This window comes from Frieseomelitta varia, unplaced genomic scaffold, assembly GCF_011392965.1.
Source record: "Frieseomelitta varia isolate USP_RPSP 00005682 unplaced genomic scaffold, Fvar_1.2 scaffold_230, whole genome shotgun sequence".
In the NCBI taxonomy this organism is placed as follows: Eukaryota; Metazoa; Arthropoda; class Insecta; order Hymenoptera; family Apidae; genus Frieseomelitta; species Frieseomelitta varia.
In genome coordinates, this window is record NW_025109958.1 from 162110 (window position 1) to 187679 (window position 25570).

A 25570-nucleotide genomic window follows, 5' to 3' on the forward strand; every position below is an offset into this window, starting at 1 on the left:
AGTAGTAAATCGCAACATTAAAAGCGACCTGAACTGCAATTACTTGAACGAAATAAATATAACATTATGATCACCAATGAACAATAGTAATATTTGTAATTATACAAATAAGCTATTCTTAACTATATTGCAAAATGCAATATGTGATAGCACAGATGAAAATTTAAAATATATTTCTCGAGATAACGTAAGCTTTAAATTATTTTATTTTTGATATCGTTAAAACATGTATGTATTTCATACTTGTGTCTCTATCGAGTTTCTTTTTTTCTTTAAATTAGATTCTCAATATTTATGATGATTACTATTATTTTTATCAGAAATTAAAGTGTTAAATAACAAAAATTCCTAAAATATTCGAAGGAATGGATTGTGCAAACATATTTCAGAACGTACTGTAAATGAAATGCCAATTCAAGCGAAATAAACTTCGATAAATTAAATACGCTATGATAAAAATATTCACAATTGAGTCTAAAAAAGATAATAGCTGATATAATATTAGATAAGATACATAAGACCGCTAACTAGTAACACATGACTTTTTTTCTTTTTTTTAATTGAAGTAGGTAAAATCGCTAGAAATACATTAAAGCATAACAGTGACTATATTAATCATATTTCTTTTCTGTCTGACTCCTGCAATCACATACATGCACACGTAAACATACATTCTTTCTCCAAAGCATTCAGTATACATTAACAGTTATACATATATATCGAGTAGAATGGCTGTATGCCATCATTTGTAAGACTAGCTGAGGCCTGTACTAATGTGGACTGTGCTATCAATAAATTGAGAGCAGAAAAGGTCTTTTAATAAGCATTTTCCTAAAGAAGGATATTTACTACAATAAGGTATAAGCACAGTACATGTAAAGGCCCCTATCCTCAATTTCAATATTTTATTTCTTTTTCTTTCCTATCGTTTTTTATCCAGAAGCTTAATTCAAAATATTCTCCATGTACGAATCGAGGTTTTAATTTTCCTGCGAGGCACATATCAGATAATATCATGCTCACGCATAGATAACGAGAATATTTCAGCAATTACGCACGGATGTTACAATATCGAATACATCCTAAATACTTTCATTCGCGTCTCCCCGCATACATACCCACGAGGATGAGGGTAGCGCAATTAGCAAAACTATAATAGAATAACAATCGTAATAATGCATGATTCTCATACTAGTGGATAAAGGGCAACGTTTAAATAAAGAATGTGTTAGAAAAATGAATAAATCGAAAAATATAGATCATAACTCGTTGAAGATTACGTTATTGATCGATATGGGAAGAAGAAGCTGTTGAATTGTCGACATTTGTGGTATGCAAAGGTTCTGCCGGCGGTGTACCATCATGAGAATTTCCTATATGTGGGGTAGCTGGCGTAGCTGGTTGAGACTGTGACGTTCCACCAGGTGGAGCGTATATTAGTCGATAGCCAGCTGGTAAAAAGAAACCACCATGTGGTGTACAGCTGAATGCTTGAAAATTTGATAACGTTTGATTATCGTGATACTGAATGTAACCTCCACTTCCCGTTGAACTTGATATCGGTATAGGTGTGACTAATGATCCAGAAGATACTGCAATATTTGTTCCGTCTGGTAAAATAGGTGTGAACTGATACTGCGCAGGATTTATAATTGCCGGATTATGTAATGGTTCAAGAGATTCTGTGATTTCACTCGAATAACTAGCAGATTGATTAGACACATTTTGCATAGTTTCAGAAGGCACTACTGGAATTGGAATAACATAAGCATGTGGTATTCCAGTTGCTGCCTGTTGTGATTGTAGTTGCAAAGGAGTTTGCTTCAATTTCTGCATAGCTAATCGTAATGTTTCATCCGTATCTGGATAATTACTTGGAGCTTTTTGCAAAGGAGTTTGGGGTGTTGTATTAAACATTAAATAATCTTCTGTACCTGGAAGTCTGGTCTGTCCTGTTAGGAAAAAGTTCACATCATTAAAAAAATAGACGATGAAATATAATAATTGAAATAATCATGTAATAGTTTAAAGTTTTAAAAGTTGATCACTAACCTGTCACACTAGTCGTAACGGTATGATAAAGCACTGGATGATGTTGATGGTGATGAAGCGCACTTGCTTGCTGTTGTTGTTGAATTAATAGCTGTAATTGATGCTGTTGAAATCGTTCCAATTCTTCTCTGTGTCTTCTCTGCAGTGTTTCCAATTCCATGGTTTGTCTATATGCATTAAAATTAGTTTTCAATTATTACTATCAAATCGTAATATGATATTTTATATAAATATAAACTTACTTTTTTATAAGCAACTGATATTCTTCACTTGGTGTCAATGTCCAAAATCTCTCGTCCTTTTCTGATTGCTGTAAATAACATATTAATGTTTAAGTTAATGAATAAATTAATTAAGCACATACTCGCTAAAAGATATGTACTTACTTCTATGACAGAAGCATTAATAGATTGAGTGATTTGCGTAGGTGGTAAAGAACCTTCACGACTATGAATTATTTGCACTGGTGTACCTGTAATTCATGAACATTTGTTTCTAAAACATTTTTAATTTGCTTTCTTGAAAATTGAATTTAGAATTACTTACCCTGTGTATCATCTACATGATAAACCTTTGAATCTTCTATTTGGCTTTTTGGTATATCGGCATGTTGTTGAATTGATATAGCAGCATTACTAGGAGGACCTGCGACCTTGGAAACCACGAATCTTGATATTTTTCTAACAGGTTGTGTTGTACTAACCTTCTATTAAAATTAGTCAATTATTTTTCAAAAATGCTCTTTACATGTACTGAAATTGACTACTTGAATATAATTTATACATACCTCAGAAGCATTTTCTTGAGATTCTATTTGCACTGGAGTATTCGTATCTGAGCGTGATGTAATGACACTGGGAGTAACAGTAGCGACAGGCACAGCAGTTACAGGTGGAACGGTAGTCAATAAACTTTGAGTAGGTTGTGAGGGTTGCACCTGGACAGAACCAACGACGGATACAGGCGGTGTTAAAGGTTGTGGCGAAACTGTTGATAGAATCGACCCTCTATGATGAATTTTTGCTAATTCCTGTTCTAATTCCTGAAGACGAGATCCTGGTCTTTGTGTTCGAACTTTTATACTTTCTTTGCTGGGACTCATAGTTTCAGATCCTATAGGAGCTCCTCCAGGTGTTGGACTATCGAGAGAGCAATCCACGTGCTGACACAAACAATTTCATAATTTTTATACTGTCAATTTGAATTTTTTTAAATACTTCTAATTATGACTTTGTTAATATAACTTACAGTTTGAGAAAGCGCAAGTTGATGAATCGAGTTTTCCTGAACTAAAACAGAATTTTCTACGCTTGTTGTAACACTTGAATCACTCAAGGTTGCAGTAGACTGTAACGTAGTCTGAGGTGATAGAGGTCCCTATTGTGTATTTGTTACATTATTAATACGAAACGCAAATAAATATATTTTAATTTTTCATATTTTTTAAATTACTTACTGTACCGTGTGTAGTGGAAATTGGCATGCCAATATTAACAAGTTTCTGTTGCAAAGAATGCATATAGGCATCATATCCACCTATCATTTGGTGATTATGAGGGGTAGCTGGGTAACTTATTGGTGGCGTGCCTACATTAAGTGCTTCAGATGGTTGACTTGTTAATTGAACAAGCTTCTGATGGAGATCTGCTATTGTTTGTGGACCTGTTCCACCTGGAACACTAGTGCCAGTGCTCGTATCTGTGACTTTATCTAAGGAATTCTGTTGACTAAGTTTTCGATGTTGTTGTTGTTGTTGCTGCTGTTGCTGTTGTTGCAATATTTGGTTTTGTGTAAATAATGCTGAATCAACTGACTCAACGATCGTATGTTCAGGAGTTATATCATGGCTAGAATTTTCATTCTCTGATAACAATGGACACTCGGAACTTGTACGCCTGTAAATGAAATAAATTTTAGAAACATACATATATTTTGCCAGTACTATACAATATTATACATACCCAGTTGAACTGATTCCTTCTTGAGCTTCCGTTTCGAATATTTTTCCTGAGAGTTGTTGATCAGGGAGCTTTAAATGAAACTGAGACTGATCAGAAGGAGTAGAACCTTCTAAATTTTGAGTATCTTGTACAACGTATTGTGAGATAGTTTGATGCAATTGTGGCTGGGTCTGTTGAACATGTCTTATCGGCGCAGTTTGCTGTATTATTTGATTCATAGGAGCAATCCATTTACTCTGTGAAGTTAATGCGTGAACCGCTACTCCTTGGAAGTTTTGTTGTGCCATTTGTAACTGAGAATCGATCTGATGAGTTGTATTTAGTTGCATTGTTTGTTGCAAAGGTACCTGAGCTTGATGAGACTGCTGACTGATTTGAAACGTTTGTGGAATTACTTGTTGTGTCATGTTCGCTTGATAATTATGTGGTAATTGTGGCTGTATTTGTATTTGACTTGCTTCAGGTTGAATAGGTTGGAAATACTGCTCAGATTGAAGAGTGGGTTTATATTCGAGTATTGTGGTTCCGGAAATATTTACAGTTTGGCTTGGCTCGTGGGTAGTTAAACAATGTGGAGTCACAGATTTTGATTTTGGGTTTGAAAGTATATTTGCTAAATTTTGTGCTAAATCTGGAAGCGTTGATGAAACTTCTTTCGTTTTAAGCATAACTTTAGGAGTAACTTCTGCACTGACAACTTGGTGTACAGGTGCAGATACACTGGGGACATTAGTTTGAGGAGCCGTTTGAAGCTGTTGGATTGGTTCTAAAACAGTTTGCGACAAAGGAGTGATGTTTGATCCATCTGTTTGAGAAATATATTGTACAGACTGCATTTGAGGCATCGATAAATTGGGCACAATTAGTGATTGTTTTTTGTCATCTGTTACACTAGCAATTTCTGAAATTTGTGAATCCGTGGACATGTTCGATGTAGTAGAAATATTAGAAATTCTGCGGTTTCTTTCATCTATGATTGCAGTTGGTTGCAATTGGGAAATAGGCCCAGAAAGTATTACATACTGTTGTTGTTGTTGTTGTTGTTGTTGTTGTTGTTGCGGTATTTGCTGAGGTTGAAATTGTTGCAACGGTCGTTGAACTTGCATTTGTCCCTGATGTTCAGACTGAATGTGCATTTGCGTTAAATTTTGCTGTACGGTAATTTGTTGTTGTTGTAACAGAACATTGCACGGTATAGATTGATTTTGATACTGCCCTAGTAAATTGATTCCACTCGAAGAAACTTGAGTCTGTAGATCTTTCTGTGACAGAGTTACACTTTGAGGTGCAACTTGTATTTGTTGAGGTGATTGCTGCGTTATTGCCGATCCTTGAACAATTACGTTATGTTGACTAGATTGCGTAGCATTAACATTCTGCTGCATTTGTGACATGGGTAGTATCGCTTGTTGCCCTTGTACAGTAGTTTGAGGATTGATCGATTGCTGTACCGGTTGTTGAATTGTTTGAATATTGTCCATTTGTTCTACGACACACTGAGGACTTTGCGTAACGGTTTCAATATTAGATTTCTCAGGAATTGTAGCTTGTGTCTCCAAAACATTTACTTCTAGATCATCGTGTTTTGCTTGTCCTTCATCAATCGTATTTGGTTGCAATAATAAACTAGATTGTGTTGTTAATATATTAGATTTATCTACACTTTCTACAGTAGTAGTAGATTCCTCCTCTTCGCTTGTAACAACTTTTTGCTCGACTACAGGACTAACTAAGAAACGAGAAATTTTTCGCGCTGGAGGTGGTGCAGTTAATGTTGCCATTTCTGTAACTAAAGCGTCAGGTTGTGGTTCTTTATTTATTTCCTTTTCTTGCTCTGTTTCGTCCTGAACCATGGATTCTTTAGATTTTTCGTTTGTTTGATTTACGACCGAATCGTTTGTTTGACTTTGATTTGTTGATTTAGCGATTTCATCTTTAAGTATGTTGTGTACGTCTAGAACTGTGTCTGCTGTTGTTACAGAAACGATAGTTTCCTGAGTTGGATCAGTTGGATCGCTTGGTAAATTAGTCGGTGTTAATGTATCTGTATTTTGTGTAGAAGTCGATGATCTTCTGGAAGCTTCAGCTGATGTATTTTCAGGACCCATCTGGCTGTCAGGTGTTTGCACATTTTGTTGTTTTTCAGTTGAAGCGGAACCCGTAATATGAGAAAGAATTTGGTCAATCGGTAACAATTTCGTAGGTGTAGAAGTATTTGAAGTTTCGTCTCTCTGGAACCATACAATAAATAATTATCTAGTTATCAGAATTATCTTTTACCAATAAAATGATTACAATGCGTATAAACAAAATAAAATTGTGGTACAAATCAGATAACTATCGTAAAATACAATTCAAACTGAATTACAGAAGGAAAACACAAATAGGTGTTTTTAATAATAAACGCATGTCTTAGTGATATCATGTTATAAAAAAAAGTCTATAAATACAATTCAATAAATACAATTTCATTCATCTTTAAAGAAAGCTGTATAACTGTTACTTATTATTTCGTGTACATAAAATTCTCTTGACTGTGTTTTGCGATATATTGTTAATAGAAATAATAATATTTATAAAAAGGCGAATGTTCCTGAAAAATTTTCAAACAAAAATTAAATATAATATATAATAAAGAACAAATGTATAAAAATTAAAACATAAAACATGCCCTGACCGTAATCTAAACATTAAGTTATGCGAGTTGCCTATGGGAAAAATTGAATAATATACAGGAAATGTCGTTATATAATATTACTTTAAAAGATACACAAATGTCCGAACACAATGTATCATGAATCAAAAGGATGCACAAACGTCCACGATTATACGATGAAATGTAGGAAATAGGAAAAGGTAGAGGGGACGATGAACTCACCGAACGGTGTCTACGATGGACTTTGTACGACGATCGGTGGCTGCTTTGACGAGTTAGCGAGCCATGTCTCACCTGCTGCGTCCAAAACCATACACACCAATTATACCTTAGAGGTACACCTTTCCATTTTTTTAATAGGATTACAAGATATATACCTCGAGCGTAACCATAACATTATTTTAATATGAAATATATAAGAAATATGGTTGTACTATTCCAAGGAAAGAACTTATAACAAGCAAAAACAGTCCTATGATATGCATTATGGACTTTTGTGTATCAGGTTCTTAAATGATAATTATAATACTAGTGACAATATCCTTTGTTAAAACATCTATTTCAAAATTTATTTTTGTTTATTTCTCTGATTAAAAAAAAAAAGAAAACAGAAAAAAGAAAAAAAAAAAGAAAACGAATTTCCCTTCCAGATTTGCAATAGTTTCATTACACTCATAATTCACATCTATGAAATAAATTGACAAAACGAAAAGAAAACCGTTACCTTAGCTGTATCAAGACTGTGGTCACGATCTCTAGGTCGACGACTCGTAACTGGACTACCACCGGCAGATTGATCTGGTGGACCATGTGCTACTAGAGGTAAAGACCGTGTAGGGTCTAAACGCAATTGTTTAACAATATCTTCTATCAGTTCAACGAATGTTTCGCATTGAGATTGTGGTAATAAGTTTTCAGCAACCTGAAAAAAAGTAGAAATAAAGTAATAATATGAATTTTAAAAATAAAAGTATTAACTCTTTCGTTATCGTGAACGAGGTATCTCTCTCCTACCACTGCTTCTACAATTCGTTAGTGATATTGTATAACCGATGTAGTTGCAACAACATATCTCGTTCACGGTAACGGAAGGGATAACATATAAAATTTTATTATTTATTTACCAGATTGTTAGCAATGTCAGTAGGTACCATATCATCCCTATCAAATTTAAATGTTACAGTTTTTTGTTTACTGGTATCTAGCTGACACTCAACAGTCATTGATTGTCCCTCGTTACTGCTTACAGACAAAACTGTTAATTTTATACCAGGCTTCTTACGTTTTGTACCAGATCTTTTTACTTTAGACCTTTCAGACGAAGCGACATTTTCGGCATTTTCTTGACTCATTCTACATGTAAAAATACTTGGTTTTTTAAATAATGTTTATTTAAGAAATGATTGAAATTTTATATATTTACCCTTCATTTGGCACTGTTGCTTGGGATGTAGCGCTACCAGACATAATAGAAACGTTCCCTTGATCCTGAATATTAGACGGTATGTCTGGTGGTAAAGATTGCACAGAATCCATTGTATCTTGTTTAGATAAGGATGATCTATCTGTGTTAGAACATTGCTCTGTATTTGAAATAAAAGACTGTTGATGTTGAGATGTTGTTGTTGATTGCACAGAAATACCAGATGATATAGGTATAGTAGTAGGGATATTAGAATTTTGCGAATATTGCATCTGAACTAAAACATTTTGTTGATGTTGAGGTTGGTGTCCACCATTTGAAATAATCGATGATGCATTTTGCATTGGAATCGTCGAAGTTATTGTATTTTGTATGTGAGTTGCTGATGATGTGCTCTGAATATTTAGACCGGATGGTACAGATGCTTGCCCTGGTTGTGGTTGTATGTAAGGTTGTGAAGTTGGAGGTGCTGTATTCTGAGGGATGCTCGGATGAGAATATATTTGGGCAGTAGATTGGTTGGATGGTAAAATTTCGACATGGCCAGAAGAATTTGAGCCAGCATATGAATGATACATTTGTTGAGATATATTTTGTTGATATATAGATTGCGTACTGTATCCTGAGGTTCCTGTTGCACTTTGTTGATAGTATTGTTGATTTTGAACTGGTGGAGAATTCACTGAATGCGGATGTACTTGCTGAACATGCTGTATTTGCGGCTGAGAATACTGCACTTGCTGAGGTTGGGGTATTTGCTGATGCATGTGTTGTGGTTGCGGTAAAATTTGTATCTGTGGCGGCATTTGCTGTTGTATTTGATGGCCCATTTGTTGCGGCACATTCAATTGTATATATTGCTGTTGTTGATGTAAATGTTGCTGTTGCTGTATTTGTTGAGGTACTTGAGAAAACTGTGATTGAGTTTGTACAGTCTGAGGGGTAGAACATTGTGAAGTAGCAGTTAAATTTTGTGAAACATGCGAAGGAAATTGTTGTGACTGCTGTTGCTGTTGTTGCTGCTGCTGCTGTTGATATTGTTGTTGTAACTGCTGTTGATATTGCTGTTGTTGGTATTGTACTTGCTGCTGTGAAACTTGAGGTACTTGTTGCATTTGCTGTGCTTGCTGTGGTTGAACAACAGAGGTTTGTTGTTGCATTAATGGTTGTTGTTGAACCAACTGAACTTGCTGTGGTTGTAAATTGTGCTGCGGAGGTTGTTGCGCAGCAGTTTGTATCTGTTGCTGCTGTTGCTGCAAAGGTATTTGAGTCTGTTGCAATTGCATTTGTACTTGACCCTGGATTTGAATACCCATGTTTGATTGCATCTGTTGTTGTTGCTGTTGTTGCAATTGCATTTGTTGAAGTAATAATTGTTGTTGCAGCAAATTTTCAGTAGTTGTATTAGCACTATCTGCTTCTCGATCTAAACGTTCCTTTTCTTCTTTGGCTTTACGTTCTTCTCTTTCTCGCAACAAAGTACTGATTTGCGATTTTAACATTTTTGCCACAGCCTTAACATCTTCTTCGAGTATAAGGCTAGATTTAGCCATTTCCGAGGCTACTTCTTCTGCGTTGTCAGTTTGAATGTCAAAGTCAAACTGTATCGCCTCATTTTCTTTATGTTTGTTAGTACGTTTCTTAGGATCCAACACTCTGAGTCGGAATTCTACGCGCGATAATTCAGCATCCGCTACGGCCGAATCTCTCGAAACCATTTCTAATTTTAATCCAACATCGTCCGCAAAAAATTCGTGATTTAAAAGATCTTTAACTAAGGGTCGTTCTTCTTTCTTTAGACGAATACACATTTCTATAATTTCACGTACTTCTGGATTTTCCACTTTATCATAACTCTGCGGCTTTACACCCTGTGTATAATACAATTATTATTTAATATATTAATGTTATTAATTAATTATTATGTTAATTATTATATATGTTGAATAAAAATAAATACCACATAAAGAATACAAAATAAATAAATAAATGAATGAATAAAATTTGAATACATAAAATTTAAAAAATATTACACTCAATATAATTATTTTTATATTATTAATTAAAATTAACAGTGATTTACCGATACTACACGTTTATATATTTGAGCCGGTCCAGTACATTCTGAATATGGATATTCACTAGTAGCCATTTCAAGCATACACATTCCGAACGCATAAACGTCAACAGATTCATCGTAATGTTCTTCGTACATTTCTGGTGCCATAAATTCAGGAGTTCCAATAACACTTTTTGCAAAACTTCGATTTTTAAGAGTAGCAAGTCCCAAGTCGCCAATTTTTACACTTCCTGTAGTACCAGTTATAAAAATATTGTCACATTTTAAATCACGATGAATAATTGGTGGCGATCTCGAATGCAAGAAACTAAGGCCTTTCAAAATTTGTCGACACCAAGATTTTACTACTTTTGGATTAATTTTTTTAAATCGCCTTAGGTACCTATATAAAATTACATAATGATTTAGAATTATAATTATAATGATACGAATTCCTAAAAACTTTTTATGAATTTAAAAACGTACGTTTTCAATGTTCCTGAAGTCATAAGTTCAGTAACCAACACAATATATTTTCTACGTGTAAGTGTAACTTCCCAATAATCATAAAACCTAACAATATTTGGGTGTTGTAACCCCTTCAACATTTCTGCTTCCTCTCGAAATCTTAATCTTTCTGTTTTATTTAATTTTTTTTCCTAAAAGAAAAAGAAACAATTAAAAAATTATAATTATATGTAAATCTATTTAAAAATTACGTACTACAAACTTTTTTTATTATATTTCACTAACCTGCAATTCGCACCAAGCAACAGCTACACCAGTTTGAGTGTCCAGACCTCTGTACACAGTTTTAAAGCTGCCTCTACCAATTTCCTCTTCAAATTTTAAAAATCTACCATCTGGTGATATACCTATGGCCTTTTCTTCGTCATCATCATCTTCAACAGTTTGCACTTTAACTTTCATTAATAAATTTCGTACTTCTTCCATAGCCATTGTTTTCTGCGTTAATTTTTCATCTGCTTTGAAATTTTCATCAAGTAAAGGACCGATAAATCCTTCCACCGTTTCTTCTTGCACGACTTCTTTCGCCATTTCTCCTTTTTCTTCTTTCGCCATTTTGATTTCGTCTTGCGTGTTTGCACCACTGACATTCTCCATTTCTGTATCTAACGGTGGCACTTTTCCTAGTTTACTCAGAGATTCATGAAGCGCTTGAGCAGCAACAATATCACTAATACTGGTGCCATTATCATCATCGTATATTGTTACTTCTTCTTCTTCTACTTCTCTTTGGGCATCTATATCCTTAACTTCAGTATCTATAATTTCTTCCGATACTTTTGATGTTACAAATCTTGAACTTTTTATCTTCTCTTCACTTTGTTGCGTATTCTTTTTGTCATCTATCATATTTTTTTCCAAATTTTTGGCTAAGTCTTCAATCTCTTCAATATTAGTAGATTCTTCGTTAGACGTTTTCTGTTTTGTTTTTTCGTTATTTTTTTTTATTGTTGAACTCATTTCTGTGGCCAAAGTTGTATCTATGTTTCTTTCCATATTTGCTTCTTTTAAATTTTTATTATTTTGCTGTTCAATCATCTTTTCTGTAACATATTTACTTCTAGATTTTATAGATTTGCATTCAGTGGATTTCGTACTTGTGGAAGAAGTGGAAAATAATTTTTGTTTATTCTGTGCACCTATTTCTTCTTCAACACTATTTGTTGATATTTTTCTTGTAATATTCGAAGTTTTAGAGAATTCAAAACATTCTGATGTAGATGCCCTTTGTTCATTAGGATCATTAGGATTTAATGATTCTTTTTTGTCTGATGTGTTCTGTGACAAATCAGCACCTTCTTCACTAATATTGCATTCCATACTCGTTTCATCTTCGTCCGATTTTTTTGATTTCAGTCGACTAAGTGGTGTCGATGGTGTGGAAGTGGATCCTATGTATGAAAATGAACATTCTAAAATCTGTGAAACAAAAACTGTAGATAAATGCTAATATAAGATATACCTGGCACATTGAAGACATTTTCTGTTGCTGTAATAGCTTCCTCTGCATCGCTAAAACTGCGGTCATTTTCATGATCTAAAGATGGTGAATTGAGATTCCGAGATGATGACTTTTCAGAAATTCGTAATGCAGATAAAACTTTCTTTTTAGAAGAAGGTGAATTACTAGCGATTCCGTTACTTGTTATAGACAATGAATCAGTAACATCCGTTCTTTGTGTCCGTACTTGTTTCTTGCAAATTGGTGTAGAGGAACGGTTTATATTTGATGTCTAACAAAATAAATAACAATATAATTTATATTTATATAAAAATATTATTTAGATACAAAGTATTCTTTATTTTTCACATACCTTTCTATCACCAGAATTATGGGCACTAGTGCCAGCTTGTGAAACAATAGATAATTTTCTTTGGCGTTTATGATTATGTGTATGGTTATGAATCCTTTGAGTGGTTACAACTGAACAAGGGCCTCCTGCTTCCTGAGAGGCTAAGTGGCCCACTGATAGACTAATCCCACCCTGATTACCACCACCTCCACTGGCCACCAGCTTTGGACATAAACTTGACAGGCCACTTCCACCTGAAGATTGTTGTCTATTTGTCTCATACCTAAAACATGATTAAAAATACTATATAATTATTATATCATATTTTCTTTTCTTTTCATTAATATTCTTCTTTTAAATATTATTTTCTTTGATCAAGAAAGGTTTTTTATTTAAGTCATACACATTTTATGTTAATTTAGATACAAAGTATGCAGTAAGCTTTTATTTTATAATACAAAATATAAATATAAATTATAGCAAAAATTATTATCAAGCCAAACTAAAATCATAATTTAACATTGTGAAGTGTTGTTGTGTTTTATGAATTATATAAAATATAAAAGGAGAAAGTTACACACACGCACATACATTTTGCAATAAAATATCTTTTATTATGAAGAATAGTAAATCTAAATTAAGAAATTAATGTTTAGCCTCATCTGTACTAAATGTACATGCCAACTATAAAATTGTTATATTATATAATATTTAAATGTTATGAATTATGGTTTAATGTACTACTTAATCTTAAAATATAAAGGATATTTGAAAAATAAATTCAAGATATATATAAAGTCTATGATGATGATAAAAATTCCAAAACATAAAAAGCCAAATTAATAGCTATTAATAAATTATTTTTTTTGAGATGTTTAAATGACAACTATTCAATATTAATTGAATAGTTCCATGTTGCAATATGACAAAAATATGAATCATATAATTACTAACCTTTGAATACCTATAAAATTTCATGTTTGAAGTTCAGGGTCAGTAATTCTGGAAATATATTGGAATTTATATTTTCCTGATGAAATTTTTAAATTTTGTATGACAAAAATTTCTTGATTAGATTTTATAGTATCATTATACCTCATAATTTATGTTAATTTTAGCATACCAAATATTTTAGTTAATATCTATACATTTCAGATGAAATTTTTCTCAAAAATTGTAATAATTTCAGTATGTACATATACAGTACGGATGAGATATACAAAAAACTTCTGTGCATGTGTAGCTTTATTATTTAATAAATATCATACTTTATTATATTCAATAATTAAAGAGTTCAAAATTAGGAAAATTCTGTTCCTTGGTCATGTGTTTGAAAGAATTCTTTAAAAAATGGAATCTGTAAAATAATATATTAAAGAACAATCTTCATAAAGTGCATTCCAAATTAAATATATATGTAATTTTATATATATTTACATATATTTATATGTTAAATATATATATAATTTTATATATATTCGGAATATAGTACTACTTATATAAATATGAAACATGTATGACAAATGAAAAGCAAAGAATGAATTATAGCAAAGAAATTAAATGACATAAGATAAAAAATGGCAATGTAAGAAGCATGATTTTGATACAGACATCATTATACCTGTCCTGCCTGCTGTGGCCAGATGAGAGAAATCCACGCACTGTATTGCCTATAGCTGCTCTCTTTTTAATTTCTTTTTTCCGTTCTCTGTACCCACCAGATCCAGTGTCCACTTGATCTTGACGAATATTTCTATCTCCCTGTAATCAATGTATTATGATTCTCAGTGAGATAAGTAAATGCGCAGAGGTTTTAATAATTAATGAAATAAATAATATATATATATAAATTTTAAAATTAATTTATAGAAAGTTTACCTTAATACTTAAAAGCTTTATATTCAAATTAGTACTTGTGCTTGTTGGAACTGGACTTAGATCACACCTTACTCTTCTGTGTGATTTCTCAACAATTGGTGGATCTTCCTCTAATTCCAACTGATTTCCAATAGTAAAAGAACGACTCTGTGTTAATAAAATATCTTCTGTATTATGTTCCCGACTAGTGCCAACCGAACTCACTGCCTTGTTTTCATTGCAGCATCTCGGCATTGCACATAACCAACGTATGAAAGAATTCACTTTATAAAAATCCTTGCCTCCTATTTTATATATATGTACATATATTTATATATGTACATATATTTATATATATATAAATTTTTATATATATATATTTCTTTCTTTCTCAATTCGACTTGGATAAAGATTTTATAAGAACTTTTAATGTCATATTATTCATCAGGAAAACAGTATGTATCTTTAATTAATTTTATTTTTCAAACTATAAAATACTGGATGCATTTATGCAAATGTACAGAGTATGTTTTATATTCATCACAGATTTTTTTTCTTCTTAATTATCAAATATACTCTGTTACTTCAATTTTTTAATAAATATTTAATACCAAAGAAGTTAAATGATTCTGAAAACAGAAAGAACATTAATATTAATAATAATAATTAATAATAATGAAAATATTAATAACAAATAAATTTTTATAAATAAATATAGATAAAAAATGGTTCTTTACATAATGAAGATTTTATTTTATATATTTTTTTTGTTTATAATATTGGTTTTCTAATTTCAAGATTGTAATTAAATATTATAATATAAATGTTTAATTCATTTTTTTAATTTTTTTCTTGTTATATTTTTAATTTCATACTATATATTAAAAAATAAGAAAACTATCTTTATTTTGCTTATAAATTATGTTGTATAAATGCTGTTCATTATTAATAATTTAAAGTAATAATGAATATGCATTATAAATTACAAAATAAATAAAAACTAATATTTTTCATATGTGAAAAAAATCTTATCCCATTCTAATTAAATGTTGTACGTGACATATTTTCAATATTAACAAACATATATGCTTGTTATATATATATTTTCAATATTAACAAACATATATGCTTGTTATTATATATATTTATCATGTATTATAATTTTAAATAATGTTAATAGTTTTTCAACGTTTGCATTAAATATGTATTAATAATTTCGTTAAAATAATTTTATATTATATATGTACATGTATGCAATGTAACATATGTTAAATATGCGATTAATTTCCAAATTATTGTAATAACGAATGTGCAAAAAAATTATGAGCGAAGTCGATTTATTGAAAAGATAAAAGTGAAAAATAAAATCAAAGGTATAGAAGAGCGTTGAGTAATTGTGATAGAATCCTATCAATAAAGCTTGAATTAATCTATTTTCCAGAGGGCAGAATTATATGTGTGTGTGTGGATATATATGAGTCCTTATGCGACTGTGATTTCTGCTTTGCAAACAGTTTATATATCGTACAGATTGTATAAATTTAGCAACATCAATAGCTTAATGTTGATCACGTCGATTGCCAATAAATGTGAGGACAACCGATCTCAAAATTAGTATTTTAGATATATTGAACATAATATTTCGTTATTTATTAATAAATCGAAACTCCTATATATCTCGAGAATCCGCTCGACTAAACAGCCATAAGAATCATTAAATAACAAGTTGAAATGGGGAAAACAGAGGCAGGCATGGGGGGAAGAAGATTTAACTTCGTTAAATATCGCAGTATGTTGTTAAGTATCGTGGAATAGTCGCTTAAAAAATATTGACAGTATATAAGCAAGCAGCAGGTCTTACGTATACACTGCGATATACATATCTCACGGACACACCGTTGCGATGCATACTGAACACATGCGTATTAAGGGGTGAAGAGGAAGTGCCACACACGTATACCGCAAATCAAATAAATGCACACACTGGACGAGCGCGCATATAGTGAAGACTGCCGAGAGAGATAATGTGACATCTATCCCAAAAATATCGCGTCAGTGCATATTTTACGTATTGTTTGGCGGCAGACGATTTCGAGGGCTACGAGCAAATTTGAATCTCTTTGTTCTCTGTAAACGTCACTGGTTTGTCCAAGATTTTTGTCTGATAAAATATATCGAGAACACGAATGAGTACTTGTCATGCGGAGATGCGTGAACAACAATACCTACTCAGAGTCGGTGATTTTCGTACGAATATGCGAGATATTTGTTCGATTATGTGATTGTTTCATTACCTCTGATATAGATCCAGTCATATTAGCCTTGCGACGCACTGACAAACAGCACACGTAATTTCTTAGTCAACCGGTATTCACATTTGTGCAGAAAATCGTCCGACTACACCCAAATAACCACCATTTTTTTTCACTAAATAACGCGCACTCTCGCGGTGCTATGCGTTAACGACGATCAAGTTATAAATTTATGCCGCGTACACACCAAGCACAATTACGTTATCATGTAACACAGCGCGGTCATTGAGAATTGTTTTTGTAGGTTTTATTTTTTTTTTCCTGATAACCGTCCTCTCAACTACGATACGATTCAATGATTTATTCATTAATTTACTCTACATACATGTAACACCAAATTGTTCTTCTAGCTTTTGTTCCCTGGATATTTACTCCGGTAATTTTATCAATCGAACTTTATATATATTTACTTTGTTAGAATGTTTTAATAATAAAAAAAAGAATTTCGCAATGAACTTATTTCGCATATCACTTCTCGATCACTTTAAGCGTTCGTGTGCCAGATACCCATTTATATACATGTTTCTTCTACGCAACAGAAGCGTCACGTCAAGAAAAATCCTCAAAAAAATATTTAAAGAATTGAGCGTAATTTACGTACAGGAAAATATGTATCTAATTAGAGTGTAGAAATTGCGTGATGCACTCGTGTAGTTGAATACACTATGATTATATATATGATGCTTAAAACGGATCCTCCACAGACAGTAGAAATTCTTTCAAGTCGAATTTTTACGAAGTCAATGTGACATAAAGACACGTTGAAGTTGACGGGAACATATTCGTCGAGCATGGAACAACTTTTATTTTTTTCACGCGCATTAATCTCAATACGAGACTATGTTAATCCAGAACTTGCTATTTACTTAGATAGGAATGCATCAGGCTGGTTTGCCGATGTTGGCGCCAGTTGGCACCACCGTCGCGTGCAACTTCCACCACCGTCGCACATTCCTCTCTACGTTTCCCCCGAGAACATATTGCACTTGCCGATGTAGTCTGTAGTAGTCTGCGGATATGGTTAACTGTGGGTCGTAGCATTATGTAGAAGTACGACACTGAAGGCCGATTTGAAGCTAATAACGCTATTTCGTGTCCGTGTGAGCGTATCACCGAAAAAAAATGACTCGCACAGTGCCATCGAATTTTTAGGGATTAATGAAATTGAAAAAACGGAAGAGTCTGTGCGCGCAGTGCGTGAATATGCCCGCCAAGGTCTCAAAGAAGGTCGTGGGCATGATCGTACGAAGCCGAAAATTCATTATTAAGGATGGGGTCATTACGGTACTGAAACACATTCAGTTTAATATTTATTAGATTTTTAAGTTACATCTTCGTCTCTCTCTCTTTCTTTCTCTCTCTCTCTCTCTCTATATATATATATATTATACATATATATATATATTCTCTCTAATTTTGTATCGAAAGTAAGTATACACGAGTTTTCATTTCGGTGCATGATAAACTCTTGACAATGAGTTCACTCTGTGTTTATCTTCTGTTGAATAGTGCAAAAATAATGGATTAATGATTAAAAAAAAAAAGAAAAAGTTCCTTGTACGAAACGCGACTTTACTTTGACTTGTTGAACTTGTTCTCGAGACAAGTTCGTGGGTATATCAAAGTTATTGTGCGAGTTTTAGAGTGATTACATTGTAATTATAACACTGACACATGGCTGGAATCTTCGTTCGTTTTTCGTGCCATTAGTAAGACTTCTTTTCATGTAAAGAATTGTTACAAAATACAATCGACGTATTTTTCATTAAATAGTATTTTTCACCAGTTTTCATTAAAAATATACGAATTTTCTTTCGAAGTAATAAGAGTAAACGATACAATTCCATACGCCTTTGTTTGAATCCTATATCCCCCTGTGATTTTTGTTTTTTAACTGGGCAAACGGATGTTAATTGTAACACACGATAATACCAATAATAATCTTATTGACAGTTAAATACAGTGTGTATTGGACTATTCAAACTTCTGTTTATTTCTAGTATTTTATAATTAATAAGATATCTAGAACCTGCAACCAGCTTCTTTGTTTCATTTTTTAATTTGTTTTCAAGCAGCTTAAAATGTTTCCTTGATATAGAGACATAGAGTAGTATCAATGTTCTTTAGATACTTTCTCAAAATTACTTTATGAATAAAACAATGTTACTTAAATTACGTTAATTTCACATCTTGTTTTATTGCTTTTCATTAATTTCCTTCTATGATCAATTAGAATTAGCTGAAATAGAAGCTTCCTAATTATCTTTTATTATACAGAGATTTTATAAAGTTTATGAAAAATTATCACTATGTAATTCTTTCATTTTATATTTGATCTAATGAAACATATGTTTAACTACGTTTCAATGTCAACCATACTTTCAAAGAAATGAATGATCAACTGTTTAATAAACATATTTGTACAGACAGTGTAATAAGTTATGAATTCTTTATATTTTACATCTAAAATGTTATAAATATAGAAGAATATTTTAGATTATTAATATGTATGATAATTATTGAAACAGCGAAACTTCTTAAACTACACGAAATGCAACATATCGTGATTATAATTTAGAAGAGAGAAAACAAATTACAATTTACGCGAATAAACGTACTTTCCACTTGGTTCATGATAATATCTTCTCCTTTTATTAAAATCGAATTAAATTGTTAGTTTCTTTTTATTACAGTATTGTTATATATGTTTAGGTCCTTCGAATATTATCGTACTTGCGCATATTGATCAGCTGCCAGCAATTTGTAGTTGATAAGAACTAACCTTTTTGTACACGAAACGACTAATGAAAATAGAGATTATGCAAGATTTTCCAAAGTGGATAAATTTTCTCGTTTACAAATCTGTGGTTATAGACGTACAACGAGTAACGTAGTTTCGTTGCTCTAGACTTTTAGGTTAGATTCAATCGAAAGTTATGACAAAAGAACTACGACTCGTATCGTAAAAAGTGGGGGGCCTGGTGGCAGAGTTGCAATGCAGTGATTCAGGCTTTTGTTCGAAATTTTGTAGTAATTTTGTTGGAAGAGATAAGAGTGGACAATGGGAAAATAAAGAAAACTATTAAACAGACATGCGGTTTCGAGAATGTTAAGTGAGGAAGTGTTGACAATAAGTTATGACATCAAGATACATTAAATACGAGACGAATCACTCCACCTTGATATATTAGTTTATATCACTGATCGTACCATTTTTTTAATGTACTTTGATACGACACTTCGTCTTGTACGGGTTTTACGGAAAATTAGAGTATCGTGAAACACTTCATGTGACAGCTTCTGATTTTCACGAAAATCACACGACATTATGCTAAATGATAGCTTCTCTCTGGAAAATTTCGACGTGTTATTGTCAGTCAATAGACATCATGCATGACGGAAACATGACAGTTTTTCTTGAAAAAGGAGAACAGTTTCAAGAGAAATGTTCAAATGATACTACATAGAAAGAAAAAGATCTTCGAAAATTTCCAAATCAATCTTCAATCTATCAACAATGTAGTGCTTTTTAAACAAGCTGCCCTTAATAGCTACAGACTATAATATGTGATAAGAATATCCGGAATGTTTTGAAAATCTTATATACATGCGGAAGAGTATATTTTTAAAATGGTCGTACGCAGATATTTTGTTCTATATTAATGATTTCGGCGCAATATTTTATGTACATAAGAGATCTTGTGTCTTTATATTGCTGAGAAATGTAAAAAGAGAAACAAAGAAAAGAAGTATGCTTTGTCTAGATGAGAGAGAATACATAAAAATTGACCAAAAGTAAAAGTAATGATAATAAAGAATATTTGTAAAATTATAAATAAAGATTAAGCTGTAATATCGAATAAATCATACTATGTATTCCTAATGTAATTTTTAACGTTTTGTTAATGGCACAAATTACAATAATGACATTAGTATCATGGAAATAAAAAAGAAGCTTGTTGCAATTAATAATTCAATTATTTTATATGTATATTAGTTAAGGATAATACAATCTCTATACAAACCATAAAAATGTACAAAGATTGTATCTTATTACACAAAATGATATTTGTGATATAATGAAAGACATATATATGCAGAATTAAAGACTAAGTATATTAATAATCACTAAGTAATTAATAATGTGGAAAAATATCCACAAAAAATGCAACAAAAATAGAGCTTTCAATTAGAATTAACGCATAAATGTAATTAATAAAGACCGTAGTCTTCGTGCAGTATAATAAATAACTATTCGTGAGGATTAGGTTGAATATTCAAAAATGCAAAACTGATATAATGCTAAGTCAAGATTATTCGTTACAGTATTATATGGATCTGAACAACTGATAAATGAAAAATTGATAGAATCGTAAATATGGAAAGAAATATATATAGTAACACTTCTTAGGGGTCATGCCCCCTGGGGCAAAAGGTGGAGCAGAGGGCCTGGGCCCTTCCTGTTCTGAAATTCACAACAGTCAAGAACATGCTATTGCTATACTCACACCTCCTCTTACATTTGCTCAGCAATGCTACAGACATCTTAAGGTCAGCTGTCACAATTTGCAAAATGCTTATAGTTCTTGATAAATCCAAAGAAACTTCTGACGTTAAACTTCTGTAAAAATTATCTTTTTATTATTTCATAATTATTGGGTGTAGCAATTAGATATTACTGGCTGCTTATGAACTGTGTATACATTAGTACACACATTCGCTTATGAACATACTTATATATTTTATTTCTTTTTGTTTTACAGAGTTCCGGTATAGGAGAGGCAAGTGTGTACCATGCTCTGGTTGTAATATTTTTGGAATTTTTTGCATGGGGTTTATTAACCATGCCTGTTATCTCTGTATTAAATAGTACATTTCCAAATCACACGTTCCTGATGAATGGTTTGATAATGGGCATTAAAGGAATCTTGTCATTTCTTTCGGCACCGTTAATTGGTGCTTTGTCTGATGTGTGGGGTCGAAAATTCTTTCTACTCATCACAGTAGCCTTCACATGTGCGCCGATTCCTCTAATGAGCATTAATACATGGTGGTTCTTTGCTATGATCTCCATCAGTGGTGTCTTTGCTTGCACATTTTCAGTGGTGTTTGCATATGTTGCCGATGTTACCGAAGAACATCAAAGGTCTCCAGCATATGGCTTGGTAAATATTTTATTATAAAATTTATAATATTTTTCTTTTATTTTTTATATATTTATTTTATTAGGTGTCAGCAACTTTTGCTGCAAGTATGGTAATAAGTCCAGCATTGGGAGATTATATTATGAAAGTGTATGGAGAAAATCTTGTGGTTGCATTAGCAACAGCTATTGCAGTGTTGGATGTGTTTTTTATATTAGTGGCTGTACCTGAAAGTTTGCCTGAAAAAGCTCGTCCACCAGCACCTATTTCTTGGGAGCAGGCAGACCCCTTTGCTTATCTTGGAAAGGTAAATAATTTGAAATATTATATATATATAAAAGGTGATCATAAAATTCAAATTAGTAAATATGTGTTTAAAAATAGATATGCTTTAACTTAATTAGAACTTATTGCATTCTATTTCAAAATATATTATATATTATATTGTATTTTTATACAATGTAATAATAATAAAATAAAAATATTAATATAATTCTGATATTTCAGGTTGGCAAAGATCATACTATTTTAATGTTGTGTATTACTGTGTTCCTGAGCTATCTTCCTGAAGCAGGACAGTATAGTTGTATATTTGTCTACTTGACTAAAGTTATGGGATTTACTGCTCTAATGGTAGCATTTTTTATTGCCGTGGTGGGAATTTTAAGCGTCGGCGCTCAAACTCTCTTGGGTGTTTTGATAAAGACACTTGGCAGTAAACACACTATAATGTTAGGCCTTTTATTTGAGATGTTACAACTCATGTGGTTTGGCTTTGGTTCGCAAACATGGTAATTTTTTCTTCACCATACTTTTAAACTTTTAATTTCTGATGTAAAATTTAAGAAATTACTTTCGTTTTTTATTATAATTTTAATAAAAATATTGCAAATTAATATTAAAAGATTTTAATAATATAATAGAAATAGAATTTTATAAATTCTATCAGATATCTCTGTAATTTTAAGGATGATGTGGGCAGCTGGAGTACTTGCTGCTGTGTCAAGTATTACATATCCTGCAATTTCCGCGTTCATATCCATGCATTCTGATGCTGATAAGCAAGGTTTGGTACAAGGCATGGTAACTGGAATGCGTGGATTATGTAATGGTCTAGGACCAGCAATGTTTGGAGTAATCTTTTATCTCTTTCGTGTTGATCTCAACGACAATTCTCCCTCCCTTCCTGCAAAACCATCTCCACTAGATGAAAATAACAAAACAGGAACTGCCACGCAACATCTTGATATTATGCCACAAATAGTAACCCAGGTAATTTTGATTAGAAGTTAATTAGAAGTAATAATTACATTCATATAAATACTATAAAGAAATTTGTATTTCTAGCTTGTACCAGGACCACCATTTGTGTTTGGTGCATTACTTGTGATATGTGCATTACTAGTAGCTGCATTTATACCCGAATCAAACACAATGTCAACTGGTCCATTACATCATCCATCCACCTCCCGGAGGCCCTCCGGTAAATACGCATATCAGAAATGTACGTTAAAGGTTGTCAGTTATGTTAAAATTCAGATGTATTTTTGGTGGTGGGTTTTATTTTCATAAAATTTAGTAACAGTAATATGATAAAATATAAAATTTTTACATCAATTTTATAAAGAAAGGGTATTACAGTAATCTTTGGATAAGTAATCGTTAAACAAATTTGCATAGAATTAATTACTCAGGACAGATTCTTTTTATTAGACTCATTAAATACAACAATAAGACTGACTGCGAAAATTTAATTTGGAAAGATGTGGTTACTTATCCGGAAATTATTGTCTTAGTTTCTAATGTGATTAAAATACATCTATATTTATATACATAACATATATGTAACAAAATTTCTTGTACGTTATATACACGTATGTATAGTATATATATATACATATATATATATACATATATATATATATATACATATATGTATATAGTTATGTTAAGTTCTGTTACAATTACATTTAAGGCTTATCCCTGGATGTACATTATGAGGGAGACAAATTGGGAAGCGGGAAAGGCAAAATAGGACCGCTGTCACCTCTAGTCGACAATTGCAACTCTGCTGCTCTATAGCTATTGTAAAAACTAAAACAAGCCACAGGAAAGAAGAAGGACACGTACCTTTGTGACAAAACTATATTTAGAGAAACGGTTACTATCAAGTGCACCTACTACATGAGGACTTTAAAGAAGCCGTCTATATTGTATTATATTATGTCTTTAAGTCAATAACTGAGATTGATCTTAGATTTATCAATCCACTTAATGTTTAGGTTACGAAAAATTTTTACGAGCAGTGCTTGTTTCAGTGACATTTAGATTGAGCTAAACATTAAGTTTAATCTTTTTAGGTATTTTGTTATATAAAAAGTTAAAATTTTACTTTTTTTTCAGAAAAAAAAGATTATAGTATTAACTTGTACCAAATCAAGCACCGGACACTTTGATTCATTTATCAGTGACTCCTGGTTTGTGTAACTTGCCAAATGCATAAAACGGTAAAACGAATGAAAGTTGTAATCAGTATTTTTACTAGACTTACAACAAAAAAAAACTCTCTAACTTTTTATGTAAAATTCTGTTTTACTATGTACGTTATTCATTGCTTGTTAGAGTCATATAAAAGACAACAGTTTTTTATAATTATAATTTAGGCAAGAGCACCTGTTACTTTGATCACTAGCATCATGAATCTTCAGTTTAGGATATTTTCTATTACGTTTCTGTCATCATTCTTGGTAAACACAATCTTATTTATTTGCAAATGTATTCTGTTTCATTTTTCATGCATTCCTTTGTTTTACGCATACCTTTCAATTAGCGAAGAAAGAAGAGTGCAATAGCTGCGAAAAAATGAGAAGACGTTGTAAATGAAACTTTACATAGCTGAAATAGGAAATAAGTTTCCAGTTACATATAATACCTAGTAAAAGTTAGCTGATGTTTGTAAAGTACGTTAACTATTTTCTTTGCATAAATATTTATTTTAATAATTAGACATCAACAGAATGAATTTAATGGCCTTAATCAGAAAGAAAAAAAAAGAAACAATTTATATAAAATTATACTTTGCCACTTGAAGGCAATGGTAGATTTTGATCGAGAATGTTATGGATATCATTGATCGAATGCCTGACGGTGTTTCACAAATGTTAAAATGTGCATGTTTTAAATTGGAGTCATTGATGTTAACAAAATACAATAGTGTAGTGTATTTGTGCATTTTACTTCTATTTTGAAAGAACTAGTATCTTTGGAATTATATGTGCATTGCCATAGCCTAAATAACTCTCTGAATTAAAAATCTGCCAACATTTTAGACTGAATTTCAATTTTTGCATTAAAATCTTGTTTTATAACAAGTGTAAGATTTCTTCGAAATATTTGAAACAAAGATAATTTAGTTACATATAAATTTTGTTTAATGTACATGGGATTATAATTGTAATTTGTTACAAGGTATCAACGATAAAAAGAGGATGCTCAAATCCCATTGAAAACCAAAGAACGACTAGCAGAAATTCTATTCAAGAGTTGTAATATTAGAAAACAGTAGGAACTTATAAAATTATGGTGCAATGCGCGAGCAAAAAATAAAATTTTGTATGATCTCACTTTTCTCCAAGAACGCTATTTTTTAAATCAGACAAAATGTAAATAAATCACAATATATTATTTCTTCTGTAAAAATTACAAAGGATAATCAATTCATAAGAAATTTGAACCTCATCAATACTATTACGTTGTTTCAAGTTATTTTAGTATTGAGAAAATGC

The 25570-nt window shown here is 31.8% G+C and overlaps 2 protein-coding genes across 16 annotated transcripts; one reads left to right on the plus strand and one right to left on the minus strand.

Moving 5' to 3' along the window:
- Positions 1 to 903: 903 nt before the first annotated feature.
- LOC122527719 (mucin-17) lies at positions 904 to 17503 on the minus strand. Of its 6 annotated transcripts, none has more exons than XM_043652144.1 (21): positions 16624 to 17503; positions 14351 to 14958; positions 14094 to 14233; positions 12494 to 12755; positions 12142 to 12412; positions 10905 to 12070; positions 10638 to 10810; positions 10176 to 10554; positions 8093 to 9963; positions 7794 to 8022; positions 7394 to 7591; positions 6892 to 6966; positions 4014 to 6244; positions 3509 to 3947; positions 3301 to 3429; positions 2840 to 3214; positions 2599 to 2704; positions 2439 to 2524; positions 2295 to 2362; positions 2053 to 2219; positions 904 to 1952 (listed from the first exon to the last, which is right to left on the minus strand). In XM_043652144.1, exons 2-21 carry the CDS (start codon positions 14582 to 14584, stop codon positions 1282 to 1284), a joined length of 9270 nt encoding a protein of 3089 aa, XP_043508079.1. In that variant the 5' UTR covers positions 14585 to 14958; positions 16624 to 17503; the 3' UTR covers positions 904 to 1281. The 6 variants fall into 6 exon arrangements, with proteins under 6 accessions (XP_043508079.1, XP_043508078.1, XP_043508077.1 ...); XM_043652143.1 differs by having other exon boundaries at positions 2599 to 2755; XM_043652142.1 differs by having other exon boundaries at positions 2599 to 2758; positions 6892 to 6963; positions 16624 to 17502.
- A 107-nt stretch (positions 17504 to 17610) lies between these two features.
- Positions 17611 to 25437, plus strand: LOC122527721 (hippocampus abundant transcript 1 protein-like). Of its 10 annotated transcripts, XM_043652156.1 has the most exons (9): positions 17613 to 17925; positions 20968 to 21192; positions 21405 to 21426; positions 21745 to 21806; positions 21871 to 22092; positions 22293 to 22576; positions 22754 to 23057; positions 23133 to 23289; positions 23761 to 25437. In XM_043652156.1, exons 2-9 carry the CDS (start codon positions 21058 to 21060, stop codon positions 23865 to 23867), a joined length of 1293 nt encoding a protein of 430 aa, XP_043508091.1. In that variant the 5' UTR covers positions 17613 to 17925; positions 20968 to 21057; the 3' UTR covers positions 23868 to 25437. The 10 variants fall into 10 exon arrangements, with proteins under 10 accessions (XP_043508085.1, XP_043508082.1, XP_043508083.1 ...); XM_043652150.1 differs by having other exon boundaries at positions 17611 to 17925; positions 21405 to 21806; positions 23133 to 23268; XM_043652147.1 differs by having other exon boundaries at positions 17612 to 17925; positions 21405 to 21806.
- The last annotated feature ends 133 nt before the right edge of the window (positions 25438 to 25570 follow it).

Bases quoted from the DNA above. Each gene is read 5' to 3' on its own strand.
- LOC122527719 (XM_043652141.1), bottom strand. From the start codon at position 14,584: ATGCCGAGATGCTGCAATGAAAACAAGGCAGTGAGTTCGGTTGGCACT. The intron at 14,234-14,350 runs GTAAACTTTCTA...CATTGATTACAG, and splicing joins TAAAGCTTTTAAGTATTAAG to GGAGATAGAAATATTCGTCA. The intron at 6,967-7,393 runs GTAACGGTTTTC...TTTTGGACGCAG, and splicing joins ACAGTCTTGATACAGCTAAG to CAGGTGAGACATGGCTCGCT.
- LOC122527721 (XM_043652147.1), top strand. From the start codon at position 21,058: ATGCCCCCTGGGGCAAAAGGTGGAGCAGAGGGCCTGGGCCCTTCCTGT. The intron at 23,058-23,132 runs GTAATTTTGATT...TTGTATTTCTAG, and splicing joins TGCCACAAATAGTAACCCAG to CTTGTACCAGGACCACCATT. The intron at 23,290-23,760 runs GTACGTTAAAGG...ATTACATTTAAG, and splicing joins TAAATACGCATATCAGAAAT to GCTTATCCCTGGATGTACAT.